The sequence below is a fragment of the Larus michahellis genome, chromosome 8, assembly GCF_964199755.1.
Source record: "Larus michahellis chromosome 8, bLarMic1.1, whole genome shotgun sequence".
Classification (NCBI taxonomy): Eukaryota; Metazoa; Chordata; class Aves; order Charadriiformes; family Laridae; genus Larus; species Larus michahellis.
Genome location: NC_133903.1, coordinates 7966417 through 7992979, shown reverse-complemented (window position 1 = coordinate 7992979; position 26563 = coordinate 7966417). Strand labels below are relative to the sequence as shown.

The 26563-nt window shown below is 56.4% G+C and overlaps 1 protein-coding gene across 2 annotated transcripts in view; it reads right to left on the bottom strand.

Moving 5' to 3' along the window:
* Positions 1–6399: 6399 nt before the first annotated feature.
* Positions 6400–26563, bottom strand: part of CACNG3 (calcium voltage-gated channel auxiliary subunit gamma 3) — a 32455-nt gene continuing 12291 nt past the window's right edge. The window contains exons 1-4 of one of the 2 annotated variants that reach the window (XM_074598570.1): positions 26172–26267; positions 11127–11210; positions 8868–9008; positions 6400–7522 (exon numbers count right to left, since the gene is read on the bottom strand). In XM_074598570.1, the coding sequence (XP_074454671.1) occupies positions 7011–7522; positions 8868–9008; positions 11127–11210; positions 26172–26220 (786 nt within the window). In that variant the 5' untranslated portion in view covers positions 26221–26267 and the 3' untranslated portion in view covers positions 6400–7010. Of the gene's footprint in view, positions 7523–8867; positions 9009–11126; positions 11211–26171; positions 26268–26563 lie in introns of those variants that run through there. The other variant, XM_074598569.1, reaches the window with a different exon arrangement.

Sequence of the window (26563 nt, the reverse complement as noted above, 5' to 3'; positions counted from 1 at the left end):
TGTCCGGGGGCTTGTCACCAGGGACACCAACGCCAGTGACTCCCGTGCGTTCTCACAGCTTCGCAGCATCGCCTGTGCTGGGTTCCCGGCAGGGTGAGATGGGGTTTGGCAGGTCCCCGCTGGCTAACACCAGCCGACATGTCGCCCACCTGTTATTCCCCTCTGGGAGCGCACACCCCCGCTCGTGGGACCCCGAGGGAGTTCCTGCAGCAGCGCTGGCACCAGTGGGCTGCCCAGCGGCATGCAATAGCCGCAGGGGCCAGTGCTTTTATTTCCAGCTGTTTCCTGAAAGATTTGACCTCCTGGAAGCCCCCAAGACCATGAAAAACCTGCACGAGGGATGTAGCATAGTGAGAGCTCTGTCGTGAGCCCTCCGCCCCGTGTTAGGCTTTGCTGTAGCTGAGGACTCGCAGGTCTACAAAAGCCACCAGTGGCCAGCCTACGACCCTGGGGCTGCAGCCACCGCCAGGAGCAAGCAATAAGAACCAGCAATAATTAATTACTAATTGCACTTACCTGCCTCACTGTTCCCCGTGGCGTTCCCAGGGTACCCATCAGGAAGCACCGAGGGGGGTTCCCCTGGCTCTCCGGGGCAGCCCCAGAGATGCAGCCGCAGGACACAGCGCCCGTCCCCCACCCTCCTGAAACACCCCCAGCTCACAGGGACCTTCTCTAACAAACTCAGGTGGGCCAAGGGGGCTTTTCTCCTCTAGTGGCTAGAAGGAGGCCGAGGACAGAGGGACAAGAGTATATCAGCAAAGAGACTTTACTGTGCAAGCAGGTGAAAGTCTCATTTGCTGAAAAATTTCTAGGGAACTTTTAAGAGCTGGGTTTAGTGGCTGTGGTCAGCCCAAGATTTATGGGTGCGCAGGCACTCACGGCGGATGGTAACGATGCCGGAGAAGCTATTCCAGCCCCTGAATGAAAGGCTGCCCTTTAAAGCATCTCAGCATTTGGATTTAGATGACATATAGCAATGGCACCGCAGAAGCCATTACTGTCCATCAAGTAAATAATAAACATGCGATATAAATTTCTTGGACTTACCTAGGCTTTCATGAGCTATTGCAAACAGTAAAAAACCCCCCACAAATCAAAGGAAGAAAGGGCAAAGGACAACGCCGAGAAATGAACAGCCAAAGAGGCGGCTGGCTCTGCAGGAACGCAGACGGAGGGAGCTCCCCTTGCAGCAAACCATGGGGGAAGGCTGTATGTTTATCCCGCCGGAGATTTGGACTTGGGGGAAAAAGGGGTGAGAAGGAAAGCCACCTGCTGCAGACACGACCCAGCTGACATCTCCCCGCCAGGGCTCTTCGTGCGAGCGCAGGCTGATAGCAGGCGGTTCGCCATTGGGTTTCTGTCTGTTACAGCACCAATACAGTAATTAAAAACCTCCCTTGAGAGGTAAACAGGACCGTAAGCCCACGATTACCAGCAAACCAAAGCCCCAGCAATGACTGGAAAGCCATCTCCAGTTCCCCTTGCGATAGCTGGGTCCCTCTGCACCCACGGGGCTGCACCCAGCCCCCAGCCGTGCCTGTGTCCCCCCCGATGCCGGGTCCCGCTTTACCCACCGTCAGCTGCAGGTAACCCATTATTTGACATCGCAACACCAGGCGTTGACCTTGGCGGCCACGTTTGCTGTAGTACCGTAACTGGATAGATGGTCTTTGCTTTGTCCGGCCAGCGGGATTGTTCCAAGGGCAATGACTAAATTACCTGAAGTCTCTTCCTCCAGCCAGACGAGCCTTCAAGCTTCCGCTCATTTTGTGCTTTTTACAGTGATCACACGATGATCTAAAACCGCATCAAGGCACTGTGGGATAAACACAGAGCACTGCAGCACCCTTAAATCAGGCTGCTCAGAAGCAAGCGTAGGGTCGGGTTCCTTTCTGTGACGTGGGACCGCTGGGACTCAGAGAAGGGGGAGCGGGTGCCTCTGGACATGACACCAACCCCTTCATCACCGCCCTGGGCTGCTGTGCCCGTGGTGCAGCTGGCTATGGGCATTGGCACAGGGAGCCGTGCCTCAGCTTGCCCTCGCCGGTGGGATGGCACGGCTGGCGTCGGGAACAGCGCTGGGCGAAGCGCCGGGAGCCACACAATGAGGATGGGCTATCATATTGTTTATCAAGGTCGGGCGGAAAGAAAACAAGGTAATGGGGCATTTGCTGATTCAATTCGTTGAATTTGAACAAATCTTTTAAATCTTCCTCCCCGAAGGATTGGAAAGGTCAGGAAATAGGCAGAATGTGCACTTTCAGGTATTGAAATTAAACTTGTTAAGAAATCCATATTGATTTGCACTTCTCTGAAAAATATTGAAGCCTCCAGATTTAGCCTGGGTATTGATTTTCTCTTCCAGGGGAAAGACATCGCACGAAGGAAAGATATTACACGTGGCAGTAAACACCTTCAATCACCAGCTGCCCGCTCTCCCTTCATCACCAAATGGCCCCACTTCGCCCCGGGGGGCTGCAGACGGGTCCCAGCGCTGCCACGCGAAGGGGCTCGGGCAGTTCTACAGCTGCGGAGCTGCCAGCCCCCGTGCGACAGTGCCCCCGCGCCCTCCCCTCTCCCCAGGCTGGCATTGGACACTTTGCCTGGCTCGGCCGCGTGCCATCGTGGAACAATTTGATGACGAGCGCTATGGTCCTGGCCGCGTATTGCCCAGCCACTCGGTCCCCTCCGTGCGTGGGACCACGGCGCTCTGCAGCTTCCTGAGGCAGGGATGCGGGGAGGGAGGTGCCGGTCTCTTCTCCCTGGTATCCAGGAACAGTGCAAAGCTGCGCCAGGGGAAGTTCCAACTGGACATTAGGAAGCACTTCTTTACCCAGAGGGTGGCCAAACACTGGAACAGGCTTCCTAAAGAGGTGGCCGATGCCCCAAGCCTGTCTGCGTTTAAGAGGCATTTGGACAATGTCTTTAATAACATGTTTCAACTTTTGGTCAGCCCTGAAGCAGTCAGGCAGTTGGACTAGACGATTATTGTAGGTCCCTTACAACTGAAATATTTTATTCTATTCTATTCTAATCCATTCCATTCCATTCGTTCTGTTCAGGAGCTCCTCACGCGGATGCTGTACAACACCAAAGGCACCACTGATGCAGCAGCTCTAGGGGTCCCCTCCCCACTCACCTGACTGGCACTGGAGATGCTTTACACCGCCAGCCCTGCAGCGAGCCAGCTGCGGGACCGAGACGAGTCGCGGAGGTGGGAACTAAAGGGCAATGTCACTAGAAGGAGCAGTGGCTGGAGTTAAGCTGCCTCAGAAACAAACAGCTTCAGGTCGTAAATTTAGCCACAAGTAAGAGAAACCTGTTTGCTGTCTGTCTCTCCAGCACCCCCCTGCCTCGTGGCACCCAGCACAGCGCAGGGGAAGGTGACAGCCAGCACACGTCCTGGGGCACCTCCTGCTTCTTTTCAATTACTTAAGGAATAACTTGGTTAACTTCAGAAAAATCAATCCTCTCTTTGAAACGAAGTAAAATCGTTTCCCAACATATCTCCTGCCTCGCTGGCCCTCAAGAAAAACACCGGCACCACAAATTGCCCTGAATGTGGCTTTAATGACACAGGCACAGTGTCCTGCGTGTACACAGGCCATGGCATGGCAGCATCCTGGTCCCTAATACATGGTTGCTCCGATTTACTGCTGCGATGGCAATAACTATGTAGCGATGGCAGTATGGATAATGATAAAACCACTTCCAGTTGTATTATCCACACTTGCTGTGCTGCAGGAGTTCATTTATCTGCAGCTGGTCAGGCGTCTTCCTGGCAACTACCTCAGGGATGTCAGGAGCCAGCCCTGCCCCAGGGACAGGGACAGCCACCCGTCCTGCCAAGGAGGGCTCAAACGGCACCCGGCTCCGTGCTGCCCCGGGGGCAAAGCCCACCGCCCAGAAAGGGGCCTCCCGCACAGTCAGGGCTTTGCTGCTGCTGGTGCGGGGTTTGGGTTTAATTAAGAAACGTGCTCTGTTCCCGTGCTTTGCTTTGTGTGATGGAGACAAACAGGGTTCCTCACCCGCAGCACTCAGCGAATCAGCCAGACCCCACCCTCTGGACATTTAATTCTGGAAAAAAAAAACCCAAACCAAACATCTTTCCTTTAAGGCACAAAGTGTGCACATGTATAAAATCTAGGGGTTGGTGATGCCTTCGCAGCTGGGCTCTGAAGGGGCTGCTCAGCACGGTGTCGGAGCAGCCGGAGCAAGACCCCTGCCCGCAGCCCCATAACCCGGGTCGGCACCGCTGCGGCTAACACCGCCGGCACGGGGGGACGGTAAATGAAGGTCTCGGTGTGGCTTTCATGATCAGAGTCTCTAATGATCTGCTTAAAAGCTCTGCTCCACAGGCATCGATCCCGGCAATCAGCCCATCGGAGTTTCCCCTCCGAGCATCCCTCCTTCCCCGGGCCTGGCTGGGAACCGACGGTCCCAGCGCTCCCGTCCCGGGAAGCGGCAGGGCTGGGGGGCTCCGCCTGAGCGCGCAGACCTCCCTAGCGAGATTGACGGATTAATTATCGGTAGGGATTTAACTTCAGATCTTTGTCAAGGACAGTCAGAGCTCTGGGGTGCCTTAATACGTCAATAAAGCAAAGCCTGCATTTGCTGCGACGCTGTTGTCACAGGGCAGGTCCCGTTGGGAGAGGCTGCGGGAGGCAGCCGGGCAGGAGCCCTGGCCAAACCAGCAATCCCACGCCAGGTAAGTTAAAATGCAGCCTATTCCACGTTTTACACAGCCAGTCCTTTCACTACTTTGTTTTTAAGTATTTCCCTAAAACCGGGAGTGCTACGCTTCCTCAACTGTTTTTAATACATGCAATCAGCAACTGTGGCAATTAAGAGGCCTAATTAGCATCTGAATCAGTCTTCTCACACAACCCCCCCTTCGCAATAGGAGCAGTGAGGGAGATGAAGGACCTGCACGCAGTCTGCAGCCCCAGGCAGCCAGGACCTGCCGAGGGGCAGACGGCCCTTGCCGGGGCTGTTTGAGGGGCTCCAGAGGGGATTTCGCTCCAGCAGAGCTCCCGCAACGGGCTTCCCGCAGCAACCTGCTATTCCCAGGAAAGATTAGGACATGCCCCACGACCGGCCATGCTCCGTCTGGGAGACCCAGGGCAAGGCTGCTCAAAGGAACGCGCATCGGGCACCAGATGTTTCCCTTCTGCAGAGAGCACGAGTAAATGAGAGCTCCGCTGGCCCCGGATTACCTGCCGCTGCCTAATGAGCCCCCCCCAGGGACTCCGTGGGAATCCATCGCTTTTGCTAGAAGGTTAAATAAGATTTCAATTAAGCGACACGTCAAATTGTAAGACCGGCTACTTCAAAACCACTTCCCGTTTAGCCGAGCTCTGTTCCGGCGAGAGAAGGCGGCTCAGCGTTTAAAGCCAAACCTCCGGCTGCACGCATACGCCTTGGCATTTAGAGACTGATCTGCTCCCTGACGGCCCACACCATCCCCTGGTTGTCACCCCGCGCGGGCAGCTGGCACGTCCCTGACAAGCGGCTCGGAGGGGACAGGCACGCGCTGAGACCCCGCAGGCAAACGCCCAGAGGGAGCGCAGCTGGGAGAGGTGGTCCCCAAGGAGGACCTGAAGTTGGCTCCAACTCGGCATTTCCCTGGCAGAGGGGTCTCACCACAACTGCCCCAGGATGCCCGGCTGCCCCCGGGGAGGGGACGTCACCCCACCGCAGCACCTTTTGGGGGAAATGGCTTTCTGAGCCACTCTCCTTGCGGCGCTCACCCTGCCGGTGCTCAGGCTCGGGGGGCTGCACATGGAGCCCCCCACCCCGCAGTGTCCCAGGCACCCCACCAGCCACCCCGCTACACGAACCAGGGCAGGAGAACGAGGTGGGGTCCGAGGTGGAGGCTGCTCCCCCAGACCCCCTGCAGCCAGGGAGCCCTGACCCCAGGCACCCCACGCAGCTACAGGAGATGTCGAGGCTGCCGTAAAACACCCGTGGGTCACAGCATGCGGTTTGCCAGCTGCCCGCAGCAAGGTCAGTGCGACCTATTCAGCCAAGTAACTTGCTTGCCAAACTGGACGATTTTATTGTTATTTTTCTCATCAATCTCCCAGCCATTATAGAATCATACACCATCCGCACGCAGCCCGCGGCCGGCAGCCCGGCCACCAACCCAGTTTCTCCTGCAGTACCACCAGGTCAAGCGTTGCCTCCTTCGTTGCGCCCAGACAATAATTTGTGACTGCGTGTGTATTAATTTTAGGGAATTAATTCATTTTCTTGCAACATTAGAGGTTAATTAAACGCTGGCTAATTGCTACCAGTCATTGGAGGAATTCTGCTCCTGAGTCCTTTCATGGCCTGAATGCACCAAAGGAAGAAAAAAGGAAAGAAAGGAAGAAAGAAAGAAGCCCTTTCAAGACCACAGAAAATTGCAAAAGGATGTTTCTTCCAACCCGACATGACAAAATTGAATTCCAAGCTATTTAATGCATGCACGAAACGCCATAGAGAAACCCAGCCCGAGCACTCCATCCACCACGACAGGGAAAGGGGTTTCGCAACACGAGCACTCGCTACGGCACCGACTCAGTGCTTCAAACTCCGGACTTCCAGGCAATTTCGCTTAAATGTAACTACCAGATTAAGGATTCTCACAGACAGGGCTATCGCCAGCATTTCCATGGGACATACAGCTAAGGTAACACTGCGATTATGATCAACATTAACGATGGAGACCTCGGGAAGCCACTGTCCGGGGTGGTGATGGAAGCCCCGCTCAGTCCGCGGGGGCACCACGGCCAGGGTCACAGTGCAGCCCCCGTCCCCTCCCCGCCGGGGAGGCAGGGCCGCGGGGGTCCCGGTCCCACCGTGGGCGCAGTGGCCTGGCCTGGCCAGTGGCATTTCGGGAGTGAAAAACCAGCCCCGCGGGTAGGGGCACGGGAAGCCATCTGGGTTTGTCCTTAAAAACAGGATTTCACGGGTTACACCGTCACGAGGATGATGTCATGCAGCCTGACAAAATGCCCCTGCTCGCCTCAGACCGGCGTGGTTCGTCTGTTGGCCGGGTTGTTGTGCAAAGACTCCTTGAACTCTTTGGGGATGGAGTTATGGACCTGTAAAAAACCGTGGTCCCGCTCCGAGTTGAGCAGCGTCCCCATGGTGACCTTGGAAGGATCCCTGGAGAGGGTGAACATGGAGATGTCGGTGGAGGGGATGGTGCTGAACCCCTTGCTGACGGGTGACATGTCCCGGGACCGGGGCTCGGTGGAGCGGGAGCTGGACCGCCGGCGGAAGCGGTACCTGTAGGGGGGAAGGCGGGTGAAGGCCGACTTCTTCAGCAGCTCCGAGTGGGACTTGGCACGGATCTGGCGGTGCTTCTCGATGTACATGTGCACGGCGATCACCCCCACCATCTCGGCGATGATGAAGGACAGGGCTCCGAAGTAGAAGGACCAGCCGTAGGAGTAGCTCTTCTTGGAGTCGCTCTGCCCTGGGTCCCCCGCGTTGGCCGAGATGTAGACTATTATCCCGATGATGTTGCTGAGACCTTTAGGCGGGGACGAGAGGGAGAGACGCTCGCTTGAGTGGCAGCAGAGAGATGAAGAACAGCAGCACCCCAATCTACTCCTGGGAGCGGAGGGACACTGGCTGGAGGAGCCCAGCCCTTCTCCTGCCCACCAGGACCCGCAGGGTGCCCGGCAGGCGGGGACAGTGCCGGAGGCCACGGCCACATCCCCATGGGGAACCAACACACCTCCCAGCACACCGGGGACAAAAACCCCTCACAGACCTCTGCTGCTGTCCCCGGTATACATCCATATATTCACATGAACCCAGTATATGTGTATAGTCACGTACAGTGAAGGAGCAGGAGGAACAACCGCTATTTTGTTTAGAAGAGGGACATTTCAAGACCTGGTTCTGCTTTGCAGAGCTGCTCTCCAAGCAATGGACTGCAGGAGCCCAGCCAGTGCCGGGGCTGTGGCTGGAGCAGAGCCAACCCACGGGGCACGGAGGGGATCCCTCCGGCACACACCCCGGCTCACCACAGCCCTGGGAACGCAGGGAAGCGGGAATGGCTCCATCTCTTTCCATTTCTGGTGGAGGTTGGAGGCTTTATTTGGGATCCGGGCAGTTTTTGCACCGCCAGCAGCACCGTGGGGCTGTGCCGCAGGGCGGGGGAGTGGCTGATGTATTCCTGGATTTACTTAATGAATCGATTATGTTCTTTCTGTTGTTTTCTCATCTGCATCAGCAGCTCCTGCCAGCCAAAAGAGCGAGAGTAATTTGTCTCTTTGTAGGGAGAAGAAAAAACACAAAATAGAGCAGTTCCTTGAGACAAAGACATTGTCATACGATAATCAGTGGAAGTGTTGGGGAACAGTGCACAGAGAAATGAGTAATCCAGAAGGAACAGCCTCTCAAGGGAGAGTGATTTTTCCCTGTAGGACTGTGGCAGCCCCTCTGCCCAGTCCCTGGTGCTGCCAGTCGAGCGCCTGACCTCACCTGGTCCCAAAACCTGCTGCTTGGCAGTGATGGAGGGCAGAGACCCCCAAAACCTGCCCCAGGGCCGGGTGCTCCCCCAGTGGGACAGCTGCGCTCCGGGAGCCCCTCCTGGGCTGCAGCACCTGCATGGAGACTGCTCGAGGCAGAGCAGGGTGGATGCCTAAAGTGTTGGCTAGCATGGTGACCGCTTGCCAGAAACCTCTGCTGGTTTTCCCCTGCGATGAGGATTTTTCCACTGGGACGAGACAGCTCACAAACCCCAGAATCCCTCCATGCCAATGGCCCAGGAGGACCCACAACCTGTCTCCAGCTCCCCCGTGTTCCCCCCCCATCGCTTCCACACCAGGAGAGCCGCCCTGCTCCCAACACCGCCGGGCAGCTCCTACCTGCAGAGACGAAGAAGATGCCGGCGCTGAGGATGACGTTGTGTTTGCTCTTGTAGAACTCGCTGGCCGCCACGCAGAGGCCCCCGAAGAACAGCAGACCCACGCTGAGGATGGGGAAGATGCTGGATGCTCTCACCGCACCTGTGGGACAGGGAGCAGGGCAGGGTTGGTCCCCGACGTCGCTCCTGCGGCGGGTGCTGCCGGCGTCTCCCACACCAATACCAGCACCCAGGAAGAACCGTTCCAACGCCACCCTGGGGTGCTGCCGCAAGGGATGGGGGAGACCCATCACCAGCTCCTCCTGTGCATCCTCTGCCTGTCCCCAGGCTGCTCTGCTCCGAGCTTGCCCCGGAGCACAGCATCAGCCCTGCAAACCCTGTGATTCAGGCCTCCCACCACAAAAAATAGTTTAAACCCTGAATTTCTTCCCCCCCGCCCGCTATTTCAAGGATTTATTTCTTCTGGTCTTGTCACACAGTCAGCACTAGCTATTTACCTTGCCGTTACCAAACACACCATCCACGGGTTTAGGCTATGGACTTGACTCTGGAGCCGAGGGATTGCAGAAACCCCCCAGATCTCAGCAGGCTGGCGAGGAACAGTACTGCCAACCACAAGGGTTGTGTCCCTCGCGTCCCCAAAGTATTGCAGTTGCTTCAAACATCAACAATTTACTAACACACCTAAAGTTCAGCAACAAAGTGTTTTGCTGATACGGGGGAGGAACATCATCAAAATGAACACAAAGCCCAGGACCCCGAGCCCACCATGTGTGATGCTGTGGCCCTGGCACTGGGCTCTATCCCAAAGGGATTAGCTCCAGCAGAACCTGTCTCTGCATGCTCAGGGCTCACTGACCAAGAGCTACACAAAGAAGGGCCTTTTCTGCGTGGCCTATCCGAAGTTCAGCTTCCAAAATGACAGTAAAGGGTAATTAATGCAGCAAATCACTACCTGCTCCACTGAAAATACACTCTGCCTTGGTTTGGGCTCTCATCCCCCTATTAGGGCCTTTATTAAAAGCACAGAAATACAGAGAAGCCCCATTAAAATGCCATTCTGGGGGCTTTAAAATAGACTTTTTGTTTTAAATGTGGGAGGGGGTGGGAGAAGAACTTAAACGCTAATCTGCTAAAATGGCAAACCAATTCCATTAATCGCATTCCCCTCTTAGATGGGTGAGCAGAGCTGATGGCTCCCTGCAGAGTTCGAAAATGGGGAGTTCAGAGCAACATCTGGATGAGCAGCAGCTGCATGAGGCGGGGGCCATTGCTCAGCCCGGGGATCGGGGCTGAGCACAGGGCGATGGGCGCCGGGTGTCACTTCATCCCCGGGGATTCCTCCCAGCCCCAGCGTCTCAGACAGCACCCAGAGACGCCAATGCCACTAAGGCTGCCACGTGCCTCTGCTGCCTTATGTTCTTATTGCTTGGAAATTCAGGTGTTCAAATGAACCTTTTGGCTGTGCAGGCTTCGCGGTCCATCACACACGTGCACGTTTGTCAACGTGCCAGCGGTGCACGTCCGTGTTGCTTTGCATGTCAGGGTGTGCGTCATTTGTGCCCAGCGTCTGTCACGCTGCGGCTTGGTGCCCCAGCGCTCGCTTCTACATGCGTCTGCAAAGCACGCAGGGGATGGTGCCTCTTCTCTGCAGGATCATCCTCAGCTCCCCCCACATAAAAACCTTGCGGGTCCTGCTCAGAGGTTGTCCTGGCCCCCTTGAGCAGGAGGATCCCGCTTTTCCCCAGGAGAGCCGCCAGCTCTGTTTCTACTCCATCTCCCTGCACCGGGCTGCTGCTGGCAGAGCACACGGCAGCCGCTCATTGTGCTTTCCCAGTGAGTGCCAGCAAATCCAGGCTGGCTGCAGAGACACGGGGACCAGCACGAACGCAGCCCCGCTGTGGCATCACACCAGGGACCCGCGGGGTCCTGGTCCCCAGCCATCCTCGCACCCCCACAAGTGCGGGCTGCGCAGCAGCTGCCAGGACAGACCAGCCACGGGGACAGCGAGCGCCAGACAAATGTGCCATCAACACCGCGACTGCGGCGTGACATGGCCACGCTCGGGTAACCCAGAGGGTCACCGCTGCTTTGCGGGAAGCCTGGGGGGGCTGTGACCCATCGGCCGCCTGCCAGTAAAGGCGGGGGGGAACCGCTGGGTGAAGCTCTGGGTGCTGGGGGACAGGGAGAGGGATGCCAGCACAGTGTGGGGCAAGGGGGTCCCCAGGGAGCTCCGAGGGGCACAGGAAAGCAGACTCACGGAGGAGATACTCAGCCGTGTCTTGCTCGTAATCCGCATCCTCGGGGAAGTGGTCGATTTTCTTGCACACTCCTCGGAAGGTTCCTGGGGAGACACAAGCCAGGAAACCTTCAAATCCCATCCGCCCCGGCAGGAGCTGGATGTGCCGCACGGGGCCAGCGCGGCAGCAGCCCCCGGCGGGGGGCTGTCACTCACCCCAAACACTGCCCTGGGCCCCCGGGGTCGGTTCGCTCCCTGCGGAGCGGTGCTCCTGCGCCCTCCGAGCACTGCTGATTCCCTCTACATCTCGAACTAAGCCCTGCCATTAACATCGCTGCTGAGCTGGGAGGAGATGCCCACGCTGCCCTGCTCCCCCCGCAGCCCCACGGTGGCCACGGGCAGAGCCTCTTCGGCTGCGCGGCGCTGCGAGGACGTGTCGGGAGCCCAGCACTGCCTCTGCTGAGCTTTCCCCCCTCCCTGGGTGCACCCATGGACACGGCAAGGCTCGTCTGGCCCCCATTTTCCCCAGTGAAGGGGAGGCGAAGCAGAGCAGGCACTTGCTGGCTCCCAGCACCCACCACCCAGGCAAACCCCTTCATCGGCTTTGACAGAGAATTGATGGAGCTGTAAATAAACCTCCCGGCCTTCGGGGACAGGCAACACCTTATTCAGATAGACTGGGGAAAGCGCTCCATGGCTGCAGCCCGGGGCTCGCGCTGGGACGTCGGGCTCATCTGCTTTCACATCAAATTCCTGCTGGGGGAGATGGCAGTGGCACCGGGGTCAGAGAGGCTGCACCGCGCAGAGACCAGCCTGGTCCTCCCGGTTTGGCTCCTCTGCCCCGGCCCCTCGGCTGCGTGAAAGCTTTGATTTACTGCCACAAACGCAGGGCACAGGCTGCCGCGCAGACGAGGATCCTCAGCACGTTTACTAAAGTAACATCTGGGCCGCAGCTTAGCTTCCAAAATGCTTTTTTTTTTTTCCTGGAGGCACAGATGTGTTCATTTAAAGGACTACAAAAAGTTTCTAAAGTTCTTACCCTTTCCTGCCACTTTCTCAGCCCTGCTTCAAGAGGGGATAGGCCAGAAGAGGCAGAGTCACCGAGACGACCTGTCTGTACCCCATTCCCAGGCTGCTTCCACGTGTCCCCCACAGCACAAACACACCCATGCCTGGCCGTGGACAAGCACCCAGTGCCACAGGTGGGCATCACAGCTGAGCTTGGCATGGATGGGAGCACCACCCACCCCACGGCACGGTCCCGCCGGGAGCCCTGCTCCCACCGGGAGCTCAGCACATGTTGCCTTCCCCCTCCTTCTCGTGGGTTCCCACGGCACGACTTGGGAGTGGGGGCGAGAGCATCCCCAGCACGGTGGGCACCGGCAACACCGCCTGGAAGGCCTATGGAAGGAGGCAGATGCTCTGGCATCTGCTGCCCTCCCACTTAGCATTTGGGAAAAAAAAGGCTCTTTTTCTGTGGCTTTTTTTTTTTTTTTTTTTTGCCTCCTGCCTCTAAAGAAAACAAACGTATTTTGCCTTTAAACGCTTGCCTGTTTGCTTTGGCTTTCTCCTCGCTGTGCTTTCGGGCTCAGCTCTTTCCTGTGCCAAAGCCGTGCAGTTGTGCCATGAGAGGAAAAAGCCAAGGACAAGTCAGGCTCAGGTAGGTGATGTTCTGGGGACTCAGTTACTCTTTGGAGGTGGCACTTTGGAGCAGCCCGCCAGGACACGGAGCACCGCACTCAATATCTGCTGGCGATGGCTCAGAGCTCGGCTCGTGCCCCAGTGCTGGGCGGGAACACGGCTCTTCAGGACCCCGGGGTGGCAGCAGACACTTCTGTCTGCAGGATTCGGAGGCATCTTCTCCAAAGCAAGCAGCAAGCGCTAATGCAAGAGTCTGCACGATGCTTCCTCTGCAGTGCTGACAAATGCTGTCCTTGATGTTATAAACGGGGAGACTGAGGCACGGAGTGTGACTTCTCCTGGAGTGGCAACAGGCTGGGCGAGGTGGGAGGAATTCCTGCAGCCTCTTCCTACACAACGAGCAGCCCTCTCATGACACCAGTGCTGGAGGACATGGTCAGGCCACGCTGGGTCTGCCCCCTCTCCCACAGGACCAGAAAGGACATGCCACCAGGGGACAGGGCTCAAGGCAAGAAAAGCCAACCCGCATGGTGTCCTGCACAGCAGGACGCTGTCAGTCTGCGCTCCGGGCTTGGGGGAGCCGAGCATCGTGACAGGCATCAATTAAAGCCTGGAGATGTAGCTCTGGAGGTGGCAAGCTGTCATCCAAGCGGGAGACACGGCATCTGAGGGGGAACCGCCTGCTCCCGTTGCTTTGGGAACTGCAGGCGAAGGGGAGGCTGAGAACGGGTGCCACGAACGGGGCTGAGGAGGCACTGGGCACGGGGAGGATGGCAGCTGCACAGCACAGCCACCTTCTCCTCCTCCTCCTCCTCTCAGCTTTCCACCCACCTTCTCCAACCTTCTCCCGGTACCTGCCAGCAGGGCTCTGCCCCACGCACCCCAGAGCTGCTGATGGGACACATCTGCCCTCTCTGACATTTAATGGCTGCAAAGCTGCTGTCAGCCAGGGATGCCCAGGCAGCGTACAGGATTTTGCAAGAGCTTCTCCAGAGGCACCAACTCCCGGGCGGTGCAGGAACATCTCCCTCCACAGCAACCTCCTGGGCAGGGGCGCAGAGCCAGCGTTCATCATCTGATTAATGGGAGAAACTTTCCCTTAGTGCCACGTGGGAAAGGAGTTTAGAGTCTGAGACAGCCCATCAGCACAGCGTGCAAACGAGAATACTAATTTGCTTGGGTTTGAGCTCTTTGAAGTTCTCTGAGGCTCCCTGTGCTGCTGAGCCCCCACCAGAACCCAGTGCTGGGCTGGGGGGGGGGGGCAGGCAGGCACCCCCTGCCCTGAGCAGCAGCCGAATGAGCCAGGACCCCCGGGGGCATACACCATGTCCAAGGTAAATCTGTGACCGTGAGGGATGACGGCGAGCCTTGGAACAGGAGGCACCTGCAAGCGGAGGGGATGCCCTGTTCGGATGCAGGTACCGGGATCTTTAACCTCTCTGCTTCCCTCAGCCCTGCCTGTCCCACCCTAACGCCTCCTTTGCAACGGAGATGGGATGGAAAAAAAAAAGTTTTTAAAAAAAAGAATAAATCAAGCGACTTCTTCGGGGCAAGGGCAGAGCCTTTGGCAGGACCCAACACCAACTCCGTCCTGCTGCGGAGGGAAGCACCGGGCAGCCCCGGCGAGCGGCGGGAGGGAGAAACCACGGCGGCATCTCAGGTTTGCGGCTTGCTCCGGCACCTGGCAGGGGGTTTAGCAAAATCTGCCCCCCTCCCCAAGGCAAAGGGAGCCCCCAGCCCCCCCACGCCGGGAGGGGGGGGCAGCCCCGCTGCCTGCCCGGCTCCACCGCATCTATTTCACGCTCTGACATTTATTCTGGCTCCTTTAACTCCCTCTGTTCATTAACCGATGCTCGTCGCCATGGCAACCGCTGAGTCACCTGACACACAACTTCCCACCCTCCAAACAAATACCACAACAAGGCTTAAATCACAAAAAGGCCCCCCCGCTTCCCCCCCCCCTCCCCGTGACCCCCAAAACGCTCCCTGAGGATGGAGCCCTGCCGCGGGGAGGTGCGGCTGGAAAAGGCTCCGGGGAAGGATGGGGCGGCCGCTCCCGGCCCTGGCTGGAGGCTCATGCCCCCCAAGCAGCCGGGCTGCAAGCACTCACACCCCACACGGCACATCCCGAGCCACCAGGTCCCCGTCCCCCGGTGACGGCAGATGCAACTCCGGGCTTTCCTCTCCTGGCTTTATAGCTAGCCCCTGGTAAAAGCAGCGTTAAAATATTACAGGCATAAAAGAAGCAGGTTTTGTCCGAGTCCTCAAACTCTAGAGCCTCCTTCCTCTGCCCACGTTTTCTCAGCGAGGAACTCGAGGCAGAGGCGATGCCGAATCGCCTGCTCCCCGCCTGTCTCTGACCCCCCCCCTGCCAGAACGGAGCCCGTGGGTGCGAGCTCAGGCACAAGATGCCCCCAGCTCCTGGGGCTCGAGCCTTGCCCGACACCGGGGCTAGCTGCATGCAGAAATCAGCTGGGAAGGACTGGCCAGCACAGGACTCGGGATGCTGGCCGGGCTCGGGTACGGGCTCAGCTGCTTGCTCGGGGCACCCAAAGCCTCAGCTCCCACTAACGCCTCTCCAGGGCGGCACCATGCCCCTTGACAGCACCCAGCTGTGAGCCCTTGTCCCAGGCACAGCACCCAGCATGACTCGTGCTGTACAGAGAGGATGGCCGGGGGGCTGCTGCCTCCCCCCACAGCCACCGTTCACCAGTGGTCAGGCTCCTCTCCCCTGGAGGAGGAGGAAGGGCAGAGCTCCCACCAGCCGGGCTGCTGGTTTTGGCACATCCCAACCTGCTTGCGAGTAATTTTCCCCAGGTGATGCCCATGCCCGCAACACAACTCCGCGCTGCGTGCATGAGTCACACCACCTTGGGTTTAATTCATCTGCTGGCCGGGAGAGCGCCAGCAAAGGCAGCGTGCTGCTGCGGTTATTCATTCCCCGCTCAGCTGTCTCTGTGGTAGATCTGGGTAATTTTCTCTCCCTATTAGTGTGAATCCTGATTAGCCAACTTAGCTTATCACTGCACTTCCCTGCCTGGAGCCCCGACGTGGCAGCAGCCAGCTCTGCTCACGGTGGCTCATGCAGCCCCGCTCCGGAGCCTGGAAGCAGGGCTGTGCCAGCCGGCACTGCCTCCCCTCACCCACCCCAGCACGGGACAGCTTCTCCCTTCACCTTTTCTTCTCCCTTCACCTTTTTCTGTTCCGAGGAACCAGACTCCTCCTGCAGGGTCCTGGAAGGGCCCCACCCAGCACACACGGCTGCCCCACACAAGCACACACTCCAGGGTCCCCCAGATGCTCAAACAGGCAGGGACGGTGCTCGGCCAACAGCAACTGGCAACAATCCACGGAAACAATGGTTTGAAGCACCTGGACAAGTGCCAGCAGCAAAGCCTGCAAGATAACACTCTGTCACGTTACATGTTCCCCCTGTTCCGCGTTCCTCCCCTCTTCCCCACAGGAGCATCCGTGGATGCACAACCCGCCGCCGCCTCGGTGCTCTCCCGTGGCCAACGCAGCTGCCAGCCCCAGGGGCAGGGGGCTCCAGGGGGGGCTGGCAGCGCGGACCCACCGACAGCGGGAAACACCTCTGCCGCGCCCAGGGAGGGGAGGTGCAGCCCCGGAGTGCCGGTATGTTGAAGTCTGAAAAATCAGCCAACACAGCAGTAACATCACCCCGCGTGAGTGCCGGGGTGAGACCGACTGAGCAGGTGGGGAGCTGGGGCTCAGCCACGTCCTCCATCCATGGATGAGGCGCCCACGGTGGCATGGGGATGGCCAGGACCAGCGTGTCCTTCAAACGCACAGCTGTGCGGTGCGGCATCGCGCTCCCTGCCCAGGCTGGATTCAAACCTCTGCCACGTAGCTGAGCACCCAGCAGCTCCCGACCCTCCCCGTGGCCGCGGGTGCAGCCCCAGCACCTTCCACACTGATCGGCAAGCAGCTCCCACGCAGAGGAGCGGCTGGAGGAGCCCAGCCAGGAGCTGAGCCACCCCAGCCCCGCAGGAAGCCTCTCCCTGTCCCTCCTGCCTTGGGGGGTGCCGGGGGCACCGTGCCACAGCAGGGTCAGCGTGAGTAACCCCAGCTCTGCCATCAGTTAGGTGCCACCTCTCTCCTCATCCTCCACAGCTGCCACAAACCCTTGGCCAGCAGCAGAGCAGCATCCAGCCACGCTCTGCACCAGTCTCAGCGAGCTTCAGTTCAAGCTCTCGATTTAGCGGTCCCGCTTTAATGCAGGGGCACCCTGAGCGTCCCCAGGCACCGCAGGAAAGCCCTCTCCAGTTGGCGAATCTCCCAGGGCATTTTCCACATGTAAGCACCGTACGCGGCAATGGGACCATCTGCCATGCAGCGCATCCCTGCCCGATGGCTCCAGGCTCACCGCAGCGAGCCCTGCCTTTTAGGTAACATCGGATTTGATTTGGAAAAGATGAACTCATGTAACACATTTCGCTTTCGCCGGTTTTGTAAAGGCATCCCTTCCCTTCCCCTCCCGCGGGGCTGTTTTTCATCCCGTGCTCTGCGTGATTCTTCGATCCCTCTCATCCCCACCAGATCAGAGCATCCCCGCGCTGCACGTTAAATAACGTGACTAACGCCTGCCTCCTGCGAGTCACCCCTTCTCCCCCGGACAAGGGCTGCCTTACACAGGGGAATGTTTCATTTCAGCAGGGGTTTGTCGCTGCTGCTTTAGTTCATTCCTATTTCGATGTACGTACTCTCTGCACTGCGCTTATTGGAGAATGCAAAGGCAATTAATTGATTTGATCTCAGGTCTTTTTTCCTCTCAAAGCTCTTTTCCCCAGGGAGAGCTGGGGGGGGGGGAGAGTTGCGAGGGAAGTACGAGTCTCATGACAGCGGAAATATGGCTAAGAATACCAATCCTAACCCGGAGAGCCAGAAGACTAAAGAGCTCTAGTTATGGTTTTGAAATCTCATTACTTTTCATCCAGTGGAACAGTTTTCCAGGCACTATTCTGGTTGTTACTGCTCAGTGTGCAAACTAAGACCCAGGCTCGGGAAGATGAGCTAACGCTGTTCTTATTTAGGAACAAAATTCTTCTCTCCCTTCACGTTGGTTGGCTCGGCCAGGAGAAGTCCTGGGGCAAGGTCACATTCCAGCCCTCAGCTCTGCTCCTCCCGATAAATTCAAGTGAGTTATCTCCTAAGTTGTGGTTTACAGCAATGGCCTTCCTAAAGACACCTTGTCACGTCAAACCCGTTTGGAGGAAGTGGTGGGGTCATTATGGTTTAAGTTCTCTGAAAAATCAATATTCGTTGAAGAATGAGAGGTCCAAGCTTAGCTGGCAAGTGCTGGGGTACGAGCCGTGGCACATCCTCAGAGACACTCAGGCTCTGCACTCCCTTGAGTAACAAGAGCAAGATACCTAAATATCTCCGAGGAATTAAAACTTCAGGGCTCATCTTTTTTTACCTCCCACCCACCTCCCAGATGCTTGGAGAGATGGAAAGAAATTCATCTTTACTCCTTTTCCCTTCCCCAGCTTCACGCTCTGCAAGGGATCCTGAGGCTCTTTGCACAAAGTCCCCGGTGTGAGGTTGCAAAGCTCCAGGGTTTCAGGTCCGTGTTAGACCTGGCCATCACCCAGAGACCCTCGGCCACCACACAGGGCTCAGCTCAGCCGGAACGGGAGCACTGGCACCGAGCGGCAGCTGTGTCCCGTGTCCCTAGGAAAGGCTGCTGGGGTCCCAGCCACCCCCCAGCATCTTGTTCACCTCCCACACGGCAAAGTCTTTTATATAGCCCAGTTTCAAAGACCACACAAGCACCAGGGAAGGCCGGTGGGATGGCTACAGACACCCCAGACCCATGGCTCAGAGCAAGCCAGCTGGGAAGAGATGCTCAAGCCAGGGACACTGCCCAATGCAGCCGCCTTGGGAAGGGGTCTGCTCTCCTCCCCAAACCAGGGAAACCTCAGGGAACCACGCGAATGACCGCTCCTTGCCATCAAATTGGTTTTGTGACCCTTCAGCCCATAGGCTGTCACCGCTCTATGCACGCATCTGTTTGCTTAAACTCCACCAGAGAGCAGCGAAATGACGGCAAAACCTGTGTGTTGGGTTAAACCTCCCCTTGCTCCATGTTACTCTCCATATCCAGCAGCTCTCTCCTTGTTGGGATGGATGCTGGGCTCCCCACTGCCTGCCAGCGGGATGAATCCTCCTCCCCAGGACCGAGTTCTCGCCCCCAGCACATCCACATCGCCCCCAGCAGCCCCACACCAGCTTCCCACCAGGGTACCGGCGTAATCTGGCTTCATCTCTACTTCACACTCTCTCCCCCTCTCTGCGGTGGCGGTTTGTGTCTGAGCAGTCACCTACACAGATATGCCTTTTCTGAAGGATTTTTTTTTTTCCTGTTGTAAAAAAAAAAAAACCCAGTGGAAAAACCCCAAGTCAAACGGAACGAGCGCAACAGCGAGGAGGTGGCAGAGGTGGGCTCTGCGGTGCCGGCTGGACGTCGAGGCGAGCGCAAGCACACGTCTGAACACACGCACAGCAGCGTGTTCAAGAACTGAGCCCCCCCGCCCTCCCCCCGCAGTGTCCCCAACAGCTCGGCGGGGTTTGGGGAGCAGCCCCCAGCTCCGCACTGCCCGCGATGGGCATCCCCGCGGGGGACCCGTCGGGGCAGCGGTGGGCACAGCCCCGGCACTCGCACCCACGGGTGGGCTGGGAGCTTCTGCCAGTTTTAGCCTGCAAGGTGCCGGCAATCAGCGTGTGTTACAGAGACTTTACTCCCTCAGCATTGCTAAAAGGAAAAAAAAAAAATAAAAAAAAAATATATAAAAATCTACATTTTGACAGTGACTCATCATCTCCCATTCTGGAATCTGTGGGGTTGTTGCAACCTACACAAGGCAGTTCAGTAAAGCAAAACAATTCTGAATAATAGAGGAGGAAAGAAAGTTTGAAAATGGTGGGTAATTTCTAGCACGCTGCTTCCAGGGTTTAGCTTTGTTTTTCTCATTATAAAAGTAATCAGGTAATGCACGGGAGATGCCTTCCAGGGTCTCCCCCTGCGCTCCCCTGCGTTTCCTTCTTCCCTCCATCCCTCCGCATCATTGGAACTCATGGCAGGGAAACGCCGTGCCGCAAACCCGGCCCCCGGGAAGATGCCAGGCTTTCCCGGCCAGGATGGGGTAGGAAGGCGCAGGGGGCTGTGGGGAGCACAGCGGCCCAGGGTGGCCCCTTCCCTGCAGGGGAGCCAACGCGCTGCCATCCCCTGCGTGGGACACCGGTGGCAATAGGCAGCCGGCCACCAACGCCGGGAGCCCTTGGATCAGGCTGGGGAGGAGAGCGCTCAACAGCACGTCTAAGGAAAGCGTTTCATGTTTTATCTTTAACAGTGAATAAACATTGATTTTTTTATTTTAAAAGGTAATTGACATTCCTATGATAGCGAAACGAGCGCTGGAGCAGCCAGAATCGGCCTAAATAAGCCACGTGCTAGAAATTAATGAGCTTCGCTGATTGAGTTTATCCGTTTAAATTAATACAATTCCAGCAGTTAAAGAAAATAATAATCTTTTGTTTGTTTGCCTGCTCGAAGACATCGATGGTAAGAGACGGGGCAGGAGCAGGAGCCCTGGCTGCGCATCCCCGTGCCCGAGGCACCGGGACCTCCCTCTGCGCAGACGCACTCTCAGGGCAGGATCCCGCTCTCCTTCGTTTAATGAAGGTTTTAGATTCACTTGGGTTAACTGATGAGCTTCTGGGAAAGGTTTGCCTTCCAGTCTCCTCTTCGGCTATCAGCAATAGGGCTGGCCAGCTCAGCCCCGGGAGATTCCTGGATGACAAAGCTTTTTTCTAACAGGACACGGGGAGAGGAGCTGTGTTCCCGATTGGGGAAGGTCGGCTTGGGTTAATCCCCTTCCCCATCGCCGCTGAGAACTGGCGCACCAGAAAGCTCTCCGCAGGGACCTCACCGTGGTTCCCCGGGTGAGCGTTTTCCTCCCCGCGTGCATCTTTCTGTCCTTGCCCACAGAAAACGCCATCGGCCACTTCACCCTCCAGCCAGGCTGCCGTGCGGTCCCTGCCACGGACCTTGCTCTGCTCCTCCTTGGTGCTTGATAACATTTTGGGCAGAGCACGGGGGGCTCCCCGCTGGCACCGCCTGCCAGAGCTGAGCAGGTACATCCAGCCGCCAGCCTCACCCCCTGCGAAACTCCCCAGTTTCACACATCTGTCCAGAGGCACAGCGTCCTCACCTTGGGGACAGCAGCGTGGACGCACTCCCATCCCGTGACCTTCCCAAACCTCACTCTTCCCTGAGCATCCTGGGAACGTGGAACAGACGCCTGCCACACACCCATCCTACCGCAGCTGGGGACGTGTTGGGGAGTAAAGATTTTATTATTGCTTTTTATGCCTTCAGCAAGTTGTCCTTCATGATCGTTTCTGCCTGCCTTGTAATGGCTCCTCATTTGACTTGTCGAAATTCATGCCCTTTTCCGTTTCTCTTATTTAGACACAACTTCCATGCATCAAATGATGTCTTTTTCTCTCCTTTGCTCTTTCACTATAATGACTTTTTTGGTGTTTGCTGCTGGTGTACCTCTAGCCTGGCTCCACTGTATTTGCAGCCATCATACCCCACCAGCCCACTCTGGTCACCAAATAACCTCATGGACATGGGACCACAGGACTTGTGGTCCCACAGGACCAAGACTTGTGTCCCCCGCCAGACTGCTGATCAGCTCCTCCAAAAAAGAATCATTCACTGTCTACAACTTCCACGTCTGTGTCACATCGCAGGATGCCCCTTCTGCAGTTTGAGGAATAGCTGAAGTTTCCCATTAAGAGGGTCCATCTTCAGCCTCTGCAGCCCCTCCAGCACCACACTGTGTTTTATGGCAGCAAGCCACCAGCAGGGACTCACACACAGCTGCCAAGAGCAGCAGCTCCTGAATCCACCCCAAGAAGGCTGGAGGAGGAGGCCACCACTCCCAAAGGGACGGCCGCGGCGGCCGGGCAACGCGCAGCCACTAAACCAGAAGAAAAAGAGGAGGAACCAGAGAACAGTTTTTCAGTCTGGAGCAAAGAAGGCTCCGAGGAGACCTTATAGTGTCCTACCAGTATCTCAAGGGGGCCTACAAGAAAGCTGGTGAGGGACTTTTTAGGACTTCGGGTAATGGTAGGACTAGAGGGAATGGATTAAAACTAGAGATGGGTCAATTCAGACTGGATGTTAGGAAGAAGTTCTTCACCACGAGGGTGGTGAGACACTGGAACAGGTTGCCCAGAGAGGTGGTGGAAGCCCCATCCCTGGAAGTTTTTAAGACCAGGCTGGATGGGGCTCTGAGCGACATGATCTAGGGGGAGGTGTCCCTGCCCATGGCAGGGGGGTTGGAACTAGATGATCTTTAAGGTCCCTTCCAACCCTGACAATTCTACGATTCTAACAACGGAGCCCTTCTCCAGCACAACGTCAAGATGGTGAGAACAAAACTCACCAAGAAAGCAAAAGGCAGCCCTTCAGCTGCCTGCGCATCCCAGCCACGAGCTGGGACAGTTAACAGAAGGATCCAGACTCACGCGTTTGTTGGAGTAAATTTGACCCACGTGCCATTTCTGAACCCTGCAGACGCGTATATGGCCAGGTCGCTGAAAATCAATGATAAAACCTGCCCAGAAGGGACCGGGTGGGGAAAAATAAGGGTCAAGAGTGTAAAAACCTGGGATCCTCTGGTTAAACAAGTGGACAGTAACTCAGACAAAGATAATCCATAGATACGGGTGTCTGTTTCAAACCCCGAGCTGTGCCGGAGGCCAGATTGTACCAGAGGCTGCTTAAGCACCTATTTATAATAAGTAGGAGAGAAAGCTGCATTATGATGGGAAGCTGGAGGTTTCACTTCGCCAGTATTAAAATGTCCTCTGAATTTCTAAAAACCTATAAATGACAATTTCATAGCTCTGAAGCGTGGCATCTAGCACAGGGGAGTGCTATTTTAGACTCCGTGTTGACAGCTGAAGGGGAATGGATCACAGAATTAAAAACTAGTTGCTGCTCAAGTCCAAGCAATCATGACTTGATTACGCTTCTTATGGGCAAACAGAGGAAGTCCGAGGCACCAGCATGTATTCTTGGTGCTTGAAAGGTCAATTCACAAAGCAGAAAACAATTATAAGCCAAATCAGTTAGGAGAACAGATTTAAACATGAAAGCATGACTTTGAATAGGGAATGATTTAAGAGTGTTTTACCCCAAAACTCATAACCGAGACAGGAGTTTGCATCAGTTTAAAAACCGCCTGGCTAATATGTAAACAGCTATAAAAATAAAAACATGCCCAACAAAAAGGAGAAAGGAGATATTCATAACTCTGAATATAAATCAGCAACTAGAAATTGTAGAGCGCTGATAAAGGATGCAAACAAACAGTAGAAAAACCATCAGAACATCTTTCCCCGATGCATTAGGATGAACAGCAACAACAGAAAGGAGCAATGCTATCGCCCGTTACCAAACACAAACGGCAGAAGCGTTAGTCACAGGACCCAGAAATGTTAAATAACTGTTATTACAACTGCGACATTTCATATTCAGCATATTCACATCCCGGAGCTTAAAGAGACACGCCGAGGGAGCCGACCGAGCAATTAATGGCGAGGCTTAATGGCTCGCCAGGAAGTTCCCTATAGAAGGCTGAGGATGGCGATGCTCGGCAGCGGGGCAGCAGCGATGCGCCCGCTGTGCTGCTTCCTCTGCTCAGGCCGGGGTCTGATGGCACGAGTGGGGACTCGGAACAAGGGGACAGGCCACGGACGCAGAGCGACGAGGTCACCCAAATTAGCGTCGGTGCAACCAGCAGCAGACGGCAGGAGTGCCGGCGACGGGGACGCCGTGCCAGCAAGCGCAGACCCCGAGCTCGGGCAGCCCCGCGGGTGACGATGAGCGTGATGGCCAGAAGAGCTAACCCGGTGCTCTGATGCGCAGCAGCCTGGAATAACAGCATCAAAGTTTTTATTCCCTATTCCGAGGCGAAGCAACTGGTCAAAATTTGTGACTAATACTGCGGTGCCTTTTCAAGGAGGGCGTTAATAAACCCAGGGCGGGTTCAAAGGCGGCAGAAGGCTCAGAAGGTGTGCTGCAAGGAGCCCGAGAGCCCAGCGAGCGTATCCCTCCCTGCCCTCCGCACAGCCCGATCTCAGCCCAGCGTCGCAGATGCCGAACTGCACTCAGGGCTGCGAAAATCATTTTCCAAAGCAGCCCCACAGTGCAGAATATAAAGGCTAAAAACATGTAAATCGCCACGGAAAGCGCTGTCAGAGCTTCAGCGAGACTCACAGGTTGCCAAAAGGCAATTTCGAATTTCCAAGCTCGCTGCACGAGGCATTAAAAAGGTCACTATTTCTGAAATAAGGATCTTTACAAATAAACACATTTGCTGAGGACTCGGTGAGTCATGCTGGAGCGGAGCACAGAGCATTTCCAACCTAATGCTTTTGACAGGCCACGAGCAGGGTGATCTTTTCATGTTTACAGTTCATCAATAGTTTTTACAGCTGCAGAGTCAATCTTTAAAGCACATTTAGCCCAGGAGGAGGCTCGGCAGGTTGTTTTCCTTGCAAAAGTGATATTAAATTTATTTTTTTCTTTCCTCTTTTATAGCATTGATTTGAAGGTAAGTATTTGAACTTCAAATACGGGACTGCCACTCAAGCACCTGCCTTTTATATATATATATACACTTCTGTCACATCTTCCTGACGATATAAATATTTGAAGTTTTCAGCTGATGCACTAAAAGGGACTCGATCCATCAAAGCTCATTTATTTCAGGGAATTCAGTGGGCATCGTGCTGCGTGTTTGCTGGTGCTGGGGGGGGGAATGCTGGCAGCCTGCAGATACAGGGTCCCCACTGTCCCTCCCCCGGCCTGCCCCAGGCTCGCTGGGCTCAGCATAACCCAGGGTCAGGGTCCATCCCAGCCCCGCTCGCTATCACAGGTACCGGAGCGCATCCGGCACCGACGGATATAGCTCTCTGCCTGCTGGGAAGCAGAGCTGCCTCCTCACCATCTGCAGGAGGGGAAGAGAGCCCCGGGAAGCCGGTTCCAACGCCCCAGATGGGGAAAGCGATATTCAGGAGTAGCACCATAGTTTCACTCCTGGCTTTTTTGGAGAGAACAAGAAGGGACTATCCTATAGACTGAGCATTAGGAGAAGACTTTGCTGGTGAATGACTGACAACAACCTTTTCTTCCCCCTCCAAGAAATAAAAGATGCCTACCTATGCCCTGGTAAGCTTCCCAGATATTGAGAGCAGTTTCCACGGCACAGCACCCGCTCTGCCCCACTGCCTTCGGGAGGGCTTTGCCATTGGCAGCTCCCCTGTGCTGCCACCCAGGCAGCGCACTCCCTGCCTGCGGGCAGCGGCGAGGACCGCTACAGGAGGATGGGGCGTCCTGTCCATCATCCATCATTTTGGGATTTCACACCACTGAGAGACCCCAACACGTTGCAGTTTCCCTCGGCCCTTGGAACACTCTCCTGCCCACAGGCAGCGCGTGGGACTCCTCTATTTAAGGCTCTCACTTCCCCTGCCCACGCCACAGCCCCGGCACTGCATGCTCTGCGTTCGGATAACCTCAGGGCAGGGAACAGGACCACGCTCCCAGTTACAAACCTGCTCCGCTTTCACACAGGTCAGACCCGGGCAAACTGCCCCGCGGGTCCCCGAGCTGCTCACACCATTACCTCAGCCATAAACTGGCCTCGCCTTTCCCCAGTTGCCCAAATCTGACTCAAAGCACAAACCACTTTGCTGGAATAAACGCTGGGGCTTTGAAACAATCCCAGCTCCCACGCGGCTCTGCCCTTCCAGGAGGCAGCAGCAGCCGAATAGAGATTTGCAGGGGGAGAGAAGAAAAATGTAAAAGACCCTGAGATGGATGGGCAAGCAGATAGCTTCACAGCTCGTGCCAATGCTTTCCATCTCCTTCCTACTTTGCATTAAATCACACAGAAGAGACACCATCCTGCTGCTGTTGAAGCCTAGCGATGTTTTACCATCAGCTTCAAGGACGGCAGGGCTGTGCCCCACCGCACAGAGAATCCTAGAATGGTTTGGGTTGGAAGGGACCTTAAAGACCATCCGGTCCCACCCCCCTGCCCTGGGCAGGGACACCTCCCACCAGACCAGGCTGCTCCAAGCCCCATCCAGCCTGGCCTTGAACACCTCCAGGGATGGGGCAGCCACAGCTTCTCTGGGCAACCTGTTCCAGTGTCTCACCACCCTCACAGTCAAGAATTTCACCCTAATATCCAATCTAAATCTCCCCTCTTCCAGTTTGAAGCACTTGCCCCTTTACACGCCCTTGTAAAATGTCTCCCTCCAGCGCTGCCCTGGCTCTGCTGCCACCAGCTCCCCCAGCCCTGTCTCCCCACCGATGCTTACCTGGGGCTGCTCCCATGGCTTCATTCCCCCATTTCCAGACCAGGCTCATTCCCAGGGTCCACCGCTTTGCCCTTAACACCGCTTAGCCTGCACCACACGTCCCTGCAGGGAGAGCAGTGCTCTGTGGCAGCCCTTTTAATGGGTCTGTCCCAGCTGCAGCCCCTCGGCTCCAGCCTGGTTAATGCTCACGGCACACACCTGCCCCACTCCTGATGATACACCCATAGCTTTGGCTACAGGAGGTGACGGGAGCTGCACTTGAAGGCAGGACTGTGGGGATGGGGCAGCCTGTGCAGCCTGGGGCCAGCCCCTGGGTCTGTCAGGTTACCCCACTATTTGCTTCGTTACCGCTTCCCGTCCCTCGCCAGCTCCCACCTCTGCCGGCTCCCTCG